The 11,658-nt window shown below is 43.1% G+C and overlaps 1 protein-coding gene and 2 pseudogenes across 3 annotated transcripts in view; 2 read left to right on the top strand and 1 right to left on the bottom strand.

Moving 5' to 3' along the window:
- Positions 1–2,533: 2,533 nt before the first annotated feature.
- On the top strand, positions 2,534–2,996 carry LOC100947538 (annotated as a pseudogene). The gene has a single exon (XR_001161073.2). The product of XR_001161073.2 is annotated as a 60S ribosomal protein L35a pseudogene (transcript).
- Positions 2,997–3,420: 424 nt separating this feature from the next.
- On the bottom strand, positions 3,421–3,933 carry LOC111723731 (annotated as a pseudogene).
- Positions 3,934–6,496: 2,563 nt separating this feature from the next.
- Positions 6,497–11,658, top strand: part of EOGT (EGF domain specific O-linked N-acetylglucosamine transferase) — a 38,757-nt gene continuing 33,595 nt past the window's right edge. Inside the window, exons 1-4 of one of the 2 annotated variants that reach the window (XM_003785510.3) lie at positions 6,497–6,727; positions 7,557–7,613; positions 9,932–10,143; positions 11,513–11,613. In XM_003785510.3, coding sequence (XP_003785558.1) covers positions 9,946–10,143; positions 11,513–11,613 — 299 coding nt within the window. In that variant the 5' untranslated portion in view covers positions 6,497–6,727; positions 7,557–7,613; positions 9,932–9,945. Of the gene's footprint in view, positions 6,728–7,556; positions 7,614–9,928; positions 10,144–11,512; positions 11,614–11,658 lie in introns of those variants that run through there. The other variant, XM_023510714.1, reaches the window with a different exon arrangement.

Here is an 11,658-nt window from a genome sequence, read left to right on the forward strand (position 1 = left end):
ACATATATTAAATAGAAGGGGGAAGAGAGTGAGAGAAGGGGGAAAGTATACATATATTAAATAGAAGGGGGACTACAGGTGCCCAGCCATTTTCTTATTGCAGTTGTCACTGTTGTTTAGCAGGCCCAGGCCGGGCTGGAACCCACCAACCTCGGTGCTCTTGGTGGACACTGTAACCACTGTGCTATGGGTGCTGAGACCAGAATGAAATTTTTATTCTAATCTGGAATGTTGCAAGCCACAATAAATGTCTCATCCACAGTATCATAACCTAGTTAGTGACTAAGCAGGTCTGACTTCTGGGCAGGGATTCTTTGCTGCACTTAATTGGAAATCCAGGAAATGTATTTTCTATGAATAAAAAATACTGAGTGCTCAAACAAAACCAGTGTGTTACCTAAATGAGTTACTTTGTTGCAGAATGGAAAAAAATAGTTTTCATAATATGAAAAATAAATACAAGGTAACGAAAGTAGGAAAACTGAAAAACCAGAGAAAAATACTCAGAGTAAATATCACACAGGCATAGAAAGTGCTAGCAGCATCTTGGAAGAGACTAAAAGATTAATAAAAGGCCTTTAAAATTGTTTTCTATTTTATTTTGTTTTATTTTATTTTTGAGACAGACTCTCTGATGCCCTAGTTAAGAGTGCTAGGACATCATAGCTCACAGCAACCTCAGTCTCTTGGGATCAAACTATCCTCTTGCCTCAAAGAAGACCTTTAAAAAAAATACATATATATATATAAGGAAGAAAAATGTCAACTTAAAAGCAAGAAGCTTAAGAGAATTTATTTGGGCCAAGCCTGAGGATTGCATCCCAGAAGCAGAGATTCAAATTGCTCTAAATATACACTCCTGCTAGGCCTTTTCAATGGATCATGTGGGAGAGATTTTTTTTCTAATGAAAAAATAGATCATTAACTCATATTGAGACCTCCAATTGAGATTCAAAACTACAAGATGTTTATATAATCTGATTAGGCTTTCATCTATATGATATGTCAAAGATTTTGGCTTCAAAGACACCATCTTCATTACTCTTATTTGGTTTATTGCATAATACCAGCAGTAGCATCAACAATTTGGTTATTGAAAACGGCCTATGGTTTTCTTTTAACTATTTTAGTCCCAAGGAGACATATATCCCATTAAGGATGCACAAATTACCAAGTTACCAAGTTACTCAGGATAATTTCTCTGGGTAATAGGCCACAAATGGATAATACTAGATTAGATTCATTTAGTTTCATTTTACTTTAAATTTTCAAGGATTGCTTTTTAAGAATTTATGATAATTTTGTAATGTCTGAAAAGTCATTTTCTATTTTTGCCCCTATACCCATATTTCCTCCTTTTCCCTGTAGGAAGTCATTTTAAATGTTATTCTATTTGTAAAATAATAATAAACATGTGTATAGTGTGTAAATGTGTACTCATCTTTCTTAGATAAATGATAGCGTAGTATACATCATTTTTTAACTCAGTAATATATCCTGCAGTATATAAAGATATTTGTCAATTCTTTTATATACCTGCATAGTTTTACATTGTATGAATAAACCATAGTTTAATCCATCTCCCATTCTCCTATTGTGTAGCCATTTGAGGTTTTTGTTTGTTTTTTGAGACAGAGTCTCATTTTGTCACCCTCTATATAGAAAACCATAGCATCATAGCTCATAGCAACCTCAAACTCTTACCCTCAAGCAATCTTCTTGCCTCAGCCTCCCAAGTAGCTGGGACTACAGATGCCCACCATGATGCCCAGCTATTTTTTAGAGACGGGTCTCAATCTTGTTCAGGTTGGTCTCAAACTCTTGAGCTCAAGTGATCCACCCACCTTGGCCTCCCAAAGTGCTAGGATCACAGGCATGAGCCACCACGCCAAGCCAGAACTCAATCTCATGTTCTTAAAATCATATTTTATTTCCTATAAGTCTGAATGCTCACTCAGTATATAGCCATTTAAAATAGCATAGGGTGACCAGACGTCCCGGTTTTGGTGGGACAGTCCTGATTTTTAACAATTTGTCCTGTGTCCCAGGGCGTTTTTAAAAAGTCCTGAATTTTGGAAAGAATGCACAAACGGGAGGGAGAACAGTAAGGGAATATACGGTTTTCGGCTGCCATGTGGCTATTTCGCCAGGATATGAGTTTTATATTATTTTTGTTAATTTTACAATGTTAAACTGTAATAATAAATAATTGTTGAGAAGTGATTATCGAGAGCTGCTTATCAAAGTTTGCATTGTTGTCAGGCCCCGCCCCCGCCCCATCCCCCCCCCACCATGGTGTCCAGCTTTACCAATGTTAAAAATCTGGTCACCTGGAGTGAAGTACCTGCTGCAGAACTTTGGGAGCAAATAACTGGGGTGGGCTTGTCCAAGTACCTTGACGAGGCACCCGCGCGCCTTGGAATCTCTGCCAGCCGGTGATTTCCGTGAGCTGCAGGAAAAGAGAGGACAGGATGGAAGAGATGTGGGACAGATGGTGTTGGTCCTCTGACTCCCTAGAACCGGTACACGGGTAATCAGAGTTAGTTCCTGGGCCTGAGTGAAGTAGAGGCACTTTGTTCGCCTGCAGTTACCAGTCTGCTGGGAACAGGACTTCTAAAAGGCAAATATGTCTGGAAGGCTGTGGTCCAAGGCCATTTTTGCTGGCTACAAGAGAGGTCTCCGGAACCAAAGAGAGCACACAGCTCTTCTTAAAATTGAAGGTGTTTATGCCCGAGATGAAACTGAATTCTATTTGGGCAAGAGATGTGCTTATGTATACAAAGCAAAGAACAACACAGTGACCACTGGCGGCAAACCAAACAAAACCAGTAATCTGGGGAAAGATAACTCGAGCCCATGGAAACAGTGGTATGGTTTGTGCCAAATTCCGAAGCAACCTTCCTGCTAAGGCCATTGGACGTAGAATCCGTGTAATGCTGTACCCCTCAAGGATTTAAACTGATGAAAAGTAAATAAAAGTGGATTTATGCTGTTGTTAAAAAAAAAAAAATCTGGTCACCTTAAAATAGCACCATGTAGATGTCAGACCAATTTGAGTGATTTGTATATCCTTAGAAATAGACTAACCAAGTTTTAGAAACTTTTCTTGTATTATACTTATTTTATATATGTACACTTTTTATTTTATTTTTGAGACAGTCTCACTCTGTCACCCTGGGTAGAGTGCTATGGCGTCATAGCTCACAGCAACTTCAAACTTCTATACTCAACCAATCCTCTTGCCAAAGCCTCACAAGTAGCTTTGACTGCAGGCACCCACCACAAAGCCTGGCTAGTATTTCTGTTTTTTTTTTTTTTTTTTTTCCACATCAGTACTTCTAATGTCATATACATCAAATCACAGTAAAAAGACAACCATAAAGAAGATGTGGCCCCCGTTTTCACAAACAGCACAATGTATCACAGTAAACCAAGTTTCTATTCCACCATTAGGTGTGGTTCTCCCATTACTTCACTTTGTGATGGATCATTAAGAATATCTTCAAGTCCAATAGTCTCATCATTACCTCTCAAAATATCCAGTGAAAGGTTTGAACTTGAAAGAAATGGAAGACTCTGAACCTGCTGCACTGCCCTGAATTCCATGTGTAGTTTTAGTGGAGCTATATATAGTGTGTAAATGTGTACTCATCTTTCTTAAATAAATGATAGCGCAGGATGTTTCTCAGTGTGGAAAAATTCATATTATCTTGGTTGAGTTGGAAATTTTTTTCTGATAATTCAAGAGGATGACTAGGCAAAAGTTCATTTTTCACACAAGAGAAACCTTTCTGAAGATCATGACTTTCAAAAGGTCCACTTCCTGAAAGTTCAGTAACTGGAATACTGTCCTTTAGCTGTGATCCAAGTCCTCTGGCGTTCATCTTCATGGGTTCTGCGAACAGTCTCTCAGCTCCATTACCCACAGTCAACCGTGCCCTAGTTTTTCTGTTTTTAGTAGAGATGGATCTTGCTCTTTCTCAGGCTGGTCTCAAAACTCCTGAGCTCAGGCAATCCATCTGCCTTGGCCTCCCAGAGTGCTAGGATTATAAGTATTAGGCCTATACGTGTATGTGTGTGTGATGTATTTGTTTTTAATTACATATCATTTGATACAAAATCAGCTTGTTTAAAATTTGAAGCACTTTAAATTGTCTAACAAGAAAGCTACATTTCCTGTACATGACAAAACCTGGTGGCATATAGGCTGAGAAAGTATTATTATTTTTATTTATTTATTTATTTATGTAGAGATGAGGCCTTGCTATGTTGCCCAGGCTAGTCTGGAACTCCTGCCCTCGAGCAGCCCTCCCATGTAGCATTCCAAAGAGCTGAGATTACAGGTATCAACCACTGTGCCCAGCCAGAAAAAACATTTTTAAAACTCACTGTCCTTACTGGTAGGGCAGGGACAAAGTATAAAATGGTAGAGCAGTAGTTCCCTTAAAAGCAAAGTCTTACTTAACATAAAGAATACATGAATTTAAAAAGTGTTTTAGAATAATGCTTGGCACATGTTAAATACCATATGTTTTTGCTGTTACTATTTGAAAAAAAATCAGATAATAATCCTATTTTAGCATATCACTAATGGAACTTGTAAAAATTCTTACAATAGCATCTTTAAAATTATTTTAAAAGCATATAAGTCGGGCAGCACCTGTGGCTCAAAGGAGTAGGGCGCTGGCCCCATATGCTGGAGGTGGCGGGTTCAAACCCAGCCCTGGCCAAAAAAAAGGATATAAGTCTTTAAAACACACTTGTTTCCTTGTGATTCATATTACTTAATTCTGATGATTTTATGTGTCTGAGCATGTTTATTTCGACGGCATCATCCTTCATTTAATTAGTTCAAGTTGAGTCAGGATTTAATGATCCCCTCCATCGTGCTCTAGACAGACCACCAGAACCGAGGATGGCAAAAATTGAAGACAATGGGAGATAAGCAATCAATTAATTATGATAACATAAACAAGCAATTCAAATAATTATAAAATAACGCAAGCATAAAAATTAAACTGCCTTGGGATTTACATACAAGTAAAAGCGTACTATTTTAAAGTGTGTGTGGACTCCAAAGTGTCCTCACCCCCGCTCACATAGAGTGTCTTCTGTCTACTACGTTCAGTTCTCAAAATTGAAACTTACAGTAGCAACCTTTGCTCGAAATAGGAAAACAGTAAAAATCCTGCTCAATGTAAAGCCGAAAAGAGCAACAGTCAGGTTTTCTATCCACCCTATCCTAATGTCTTGTAAGCGCCTTATTGTCTCCCACGGAGGAAAGGGTTGCTGAGATTGAGATGGGGAGTGGTCCGGCGTCCTTACGCTGTTTGTCCTTTTAGCTTTTTTAGCCCTGGTTAGGAAGCTGGGTCACAGACCGTCACACTACCCTTAGCTGGAGCACGTGAGAAGCAGCGGATGATGCCTTCCCAGCCCCCTCTGTGCGACCCCGACAGGGTCTGCGTCGCGCCTGGCACCCGGCCTTCCCGGGTGTCGTCCCCGGTCCTGCCCCCAGGGGGTCGAGCCCGCCCCCGGCCGACCAAGGTGTCCCGGCAGCTCCTTGGCGCCCCCTGGCCCGGCTCTGGCGCCCGAGGTTTCCGGTGAGCCGCACTCGCCGGTTATGACGACTCCCTCCTCCCGAGCCGCCGCCGTCTCCTCCGCCTCCCCGGTGGCCCCGGCTCCCCAGCTCCAGGTGGGACTCGCCCGCGCCGCGTCGGCCCCTGCCCGCTCCGCTTCCCGCCGCGGCCGCTTCCCGAGGGCTGCAGCCTCCCCCGGACCCCGCCCGCCCTCCGCGCCGCGGGCCGCCAGGCGGGCGTCGGAAGCCGGCCCCGGCCCCCTCCCCGGCTCCGGCTCCGGCCCCGGCGGCGGCGCGCGGAGTTCCCGGAGCCCTCGGCCACCCGGCCCGCGCCGCGGGGACTCGGTTTCTCAGGTCCGGACCGAGCCGCTCCCCGGAGCCCCTCGCGGGCGCGCCGGGAACTCGTGACGCCGCAGAGCAGGGTGGCGGGTGGCCCCGGGGATCTCTGCGCCCCGAAGCAGTCCCGGGCGGCGCCTGGGGTCGCCCACTCCACGCGTGGTGTTGGCTGCGTCGCAGCGCTGGCCGGCTGACCCTGCAGCACTGGCCGGCTGACCGTGAGCGCAGAGACCTGGGGGCCCCCCTCGGCGTCTCGGGCAGCCTTTCCCAAGCCCTGAGACTTGATGGCGGTTTAGGAGTCATTCTGAGTCTCTGACGTGATGATCTTTTTTTTTCATTTGTCCCTGCCTTATTCAAACTTTTCCAAGCCCTGTCATAGAAGACCATCTTGTCATCCCCAGATGTCCCTCTCAACCTGATTTTAAAAGAACAAATTTATTTATTTTTGTATAAATTTATGGAGTACAAATGTAATTTTGTTACAGAGATTTATTGCTTAGTGATGAGATCAGGACTTTTATATATCTGTCCTTGGAGTAACATACATTGCATCATCTTTCAGAAGATACTTTTGTCCACCCTTACTTTTAGGCCTGTGGAAATCTATTCAAGGGTACAAGAGTGGAGTGAGCCCAGCTGCTTTGTGCTGAAGGAACAAGTAGCAAGCATCATTGGAAAGCCTTCCTTGAGCTGGAGAAAGGCATCCACCCAACCTTGCGGGCCTTGCAGGGGATCGACACTTGGAAGGCTCCTGCCTGGCTCCAGGGTTGTGCTTTCACGCCCGAGCAGCCGCCCTCATCCACCTTATGCAAGTGGGTACGTGCCCTTGGCGGAAGCCAGGTTCTAGTGCTTCTGAACAGTCTTCTCTTCACCTAAGCTGTACTTCTTGGGGGATCAGTGAGTGTAGGTATGTCCGGAGCTCAGTGGAAGACAAAGGACTTGGGTAACTAAAGGCCAATACTTGGTGATAATGACTTTATTACTGGAAGAAAGAGTCAAAGGACAGGCCGTCTACCTGTGAACTCTCTAACTTGTGCTGCTCTGTGATTCCAGGAGCAGAATTACTTTGTTCGCTCCGAGGAATATTTGATTGCTGGCTACCCTGTGGGTCTGTACCAGTGGATGCCTGTATCAAGTGGGCCACCTCCTTCCCGCTCTCCGTTGGAATCTGGCCTGTACTGGGTTATGTACTGGGGGTCATGCCTGTAACTTAGCTTTCAGCAGTGTGGTAGTAAGTAAGGAAATGAAAGAGCATCAGGAGGCTATCCTGTCTTCTCTCTTAAGATTTCTTTTAATTAGGCTCGCCGCCTGTGGCTCAACTGGCTAAGGCACCAGCCACATACACCTAAGGTGGCAGGTTCAAATCCCCAGCCCGGCCCGCCAACCAACAATGATGGCTGCAACCAAAAAATAGCCAGCGTTGTGGCGGGTGCCTGTGGTCCCAGCTACTTGGGAGGCTGAGGCAGGAGACTGGCTTGAGCCCAGGAATTTGAGGTTGCTGTGAGCTGTGATGCTACAGCACTCTACCCAGGGGGATAGCTTGGGTAGAGCAAAAAAAAAAAGATTTCTTTTAATTAAAAATATCACCTGAATGATAAATTCTGCTGTAGCATCCTTTTCAGTTAACATGTTTCATTTCTGACAGGTTTTAAGAGACCTGAAAAATCACAGAAGCTTCTGGGTGGCTCTGCGGATTAAAGAGGTTAAGTATTTTAATTATAAGTAGAGTCATTGTTACTATTAATATGTATTTTTAAATTTTGGCTAGCAACTAACTCTTATAAAAATCACAATGAAAAATAGTAACTCAGATCAGATTTACAGCAGATAACAACATACTCTTTAAACATACTTTTCAAAACCACTTAAGTGAAAAAATCACTATATTTACTGCTCTGGGGAGGGAAAGAATTTCTTCCTGAAGTCCCCACTATTCAGTTACTACATATGATCTCATGGCTTTGGAACTGGAGGTTTGGTTAAATATAGCAGTTTATTTCTAAAGGTCCCACCATGATAGCCCATAGTTGTGGACTGATTTAGAAAGCTGGCTTTCCAGTGTGACCCAGTGGACAGCAGACTTTGCTGAGGAACATTCAGTGAGTATGATGGCTCTGTCATCCAGCGGAAAGATACCACTAAAACGAACAGAGAATGACATGACTGTTGTCTAGAATATAGAGAAGAATTCTGGTCCAAGAGATTTAACCCTCACTGAATTAGGGATGCAACAGTGTTCATGACCATGATCACTTTGTCCAAGGTAAGGCAGGAGAGGGGAGAATTAGGGGCAGAATCTTTGAAGCAGAGCGCTTGATTTCACTCCTGGCGTTTCTAAATCTTAGTTATTAACATCAGTGATTATCACGCCCACGAGAGTGGAAGCTTCACAACGGCAGGCAGTGAGTTCAGTTCACCACTGCCCCTTCTTTGCTACTTCCCGGAACACGGTATGTACTCATGTGCTAATTATGATTATTATTCTTTATTCAGCAGGCAGGCTCTTGCTCAGAGTCAGTCTACAGTATCTCCTATTCTCTCTCCCCTGGTGCATCTTCCTCACGCCTCATCATTCAGGTCCAGCTCAAGTGTTAGTTAGGCCCTTATAGGGAAATCTGTGACCTGATCCTTAGCATAAGACTTGCTTTCTGTTTGAGAGAGAATGGCATGTGAGTTATGTATATGCAGGAGATTAGGGACTGGCCTCTAAGAGAGAATGTATATGGGAGGTGTGGCAATTCCAGGCCTAATGGTTATAGTAACGATTCTCTGGATTCCTAAGGTCTGTGGTTTTGCAAAAACAAGTTGGAGACATCGTGTCAGACACTTTCTATGTTCCCCATTTTTAGTGCAGATGTCTGATAAGTAACTTTTAACTACTTTTTCTCTGGAGGACTCCTCCCTCAGTTCCTCAGTCCCAGACAACCCAGACTTCCTGTCAAGCCTCTTCATTCCTTATGCCCAAACTCCTCAGGCCCTCTCTGCCACAGGTGGCTTTAAACAGCTATTTAGTGAACACAGAGCACTGAGAGTGTGCCCGATACTTTCTAAACACTTTACCAATAATTAACTCATTTAACACACAGAAGCCCTATGAGAAGGTTTATTATTTCCATTTCACTGGTGGGAAAGCTGAGATGAAGAAAGGTTAAGTAACCTGCTCAAGGTCATGCAGGCAGGAAGCTGTAGACTGGGATTCAAACCCAGGTGGCTGGACTTTAAAGGTCAGATTTGCCGTGCTGTGTACTTTATCATTTTACCTCATTTTATTTTAGGCATCAGAAAACTGGATTATATCAGTGCCCTCCCCCATTTTTGAAATAAATTTTTGTTTTGCTTTTTGAGACCGACTCTCATTTTGTCACCCCCAGGTAGAGTGCTGTAGCATCATAGCACAGCAACTTCAGTCTCTTGGGCTTCAGCATTTCCCTTGCCTTAGCCTCTCAAGTAGCTGGAATTACAGGCACCCACCACAACACCCAGCTATTTTTAGAGACAGGGTCTTGCTCTAGCTCAGGCTGGTCTCGAACCTATGAGTTCAGGCAATCCACCTGCCTCGGCTTCCCGGAGTGCTAGTATTATAGGTGTGAGCTACTGCACCCGGCCCCTGAAATAAAGTTTTAATGGAACACAACCTCATCCATTCCTTGACAATAGACTTTGGCTATTTTCTGGACAAAGGCGTTGTTGAGCAATTGTTCTAGCAGCCCTTGGTTTATTTGATTCATAGCCCTATCATCATCTGAAGGTGTTTATTCACTTGATTTTTTTTCTATGTGACTCTCATATTATGTTATATGCTCCATAAGAGCAAGGCTCTCTCTTGTTTTGTCCAACTCTGTATACCTAGCTCCTAACACAGTGCCTGGCACATAGCAGGTACACAATAAATATTTGCTTGATAAAAGAACATTACTCAGTGATGAGCGAAGTACTTTGGAATTATGCTTGGCTCTTCTCCCTTTTTGTTGACTGTTAAAGGAAATTTCTTAACAAAGATGTTTTCAATTTGATCTCTAGGTTTGGAGGTTGCTATGTTAATGCTGCTTGTCTTTGGAGTATTGCTTCATAAAGTCCCACTCAGTGGCCAAGATCAGACTCCTCCTGAGACTGGAGAACCTCTGTATAACTATGCCAGCATCCACTTGCCAGAGGAGCATATTCCCTTCTTTTTGTACAACAATAGGTATATTGCCACCATCTGTAAGAAAGACTCACAGTGTCCGTATAAGGTAGGTATTATTTCTTCTTTATTTTATAAAAGGATGCAATTTAGGCTGACTTACTTGTTCTGCTTTTTAACTGGAAGCTGCAGGTGGAATTCTAACTTCTGGTTGTCACTGTGAGTCAGTCATTGTTCCCTTTCATTTATTACTTCTAAGTGACTAAACTTTGCTTAAAATTATATCCCATTCACAAGACTGAAATTTAAAAATCTAAATCACTTCTGAAATAAACAGGCAGCCAGTACTATTTATATACTCTGTAAATGAGGCAAATTAGATTTTATGCAGAAAAGAATGGTTAAAAGTAACAAACATTTTACACCTCTTCTTTCTTAAACTATACATAAGAGGGTCACTAATTTCAGTGTTAACACCTCAGCCTCTGTTTCCACATAACGTTACTGTGTCCTTCCTTCTGTCTGGGAGGAGTTGGAAGGACCTCAGAGAGGAGCCCATTAAGAGGTCTCACATGGCCTTAGAGATCAAAGCTGGGCATTGTGAGATGCTTCCTTTCCCATGGTGCTGGCACAGGAAGCATATGGAAAAGCAAACCTGGGAATCAGCCGGCATTGCCCCTGGGGCCTTGTAGAAGAGCGCTCTCAGCTCCCTGGCTAACAGCCACTATATGTTTCCCAGGGGAGGCCGAGTTGTCATGTCTTGTGGGATCTTTGCTAAACTTGATTAATGAGTAAAGTTGCTGACCCGTTCAATTTAGCTGTGATTCTTTCGGTAACAGAAATTCAAATTTATATGCCTTTTTAGGCACTTATTTTTAGAATCAGTTTGCTCACTCAGGCAGTTTCTTTAGCTACTTGAAGAAATTTTTATTTTTTTTATTTTTTTTATTTTGAGACTGAGTCTTACTTTGTAACCCTTGGTAGAGTGCCTTGGCTCATAACTCACCGCAACCTCAAACTCTTGGGCTCTTGTGATGCTCTTGCCTCAGCCTCCCAAGTAGCTGGGACTACAGGCACCTGCCACAATGCCAGACTATTTTTAGAGACAGTATCTCACTCGAGTTCAGGCTGGTCTGAAACTCGTGAGCTCAGATGATCCACACACCTCAGCCTCCCAGAGTACTGGGATTACAGGCACGAGCCACCATGCCTGGCCATAAGCGGTGTTTGGTAGTCTAGGTGAAGCCCAGGTTTTTGGTTGGGGCACAGACACAGTGTGGGTGGTGAGTAGGGATCATTGCTAAGGACCTTGAGCCCACTCTCCTTAGAATTTACTCTAGTTATTTTATTACAAGGACATATATTGTAAAATGTAAACATGAAAGTTATATAAAGATTTTGTTTTCTTAGTGGAAATGTCTTAAGAATCCTCTCTAAATGTGAGAAAACAGTTTAAATATACACATTTTATGTTCTAGAAACACTCAGAAAATCTAAAGTATTGCTGGGGTTATGAAAAATCCTGCAAACCAGAGTTCAGATTTGGTTACCCTATTTGCAACTATGTTGACATGGGATGGTAAGTTTCCAGATGCAGTATCCTCTTTTTTTTTTTTTTTTTTTT

This window comes from Otolemur garnettii, unplaced genomic scaffold, assembly GCF_000181295.1.
Source record: "Otolemur garnettii isolate 467f Iridium unplaced genomic scaffold, OtoGar3 scaffold00015, whole genome shotgun sequence".
NCBI classification, from domain to species: domain Eukaryota; kingdom Metazoa; phylum Chordata; class Mammalia; order Primates; family Galagidae; genus Otolemur; species Otolemur garnettii.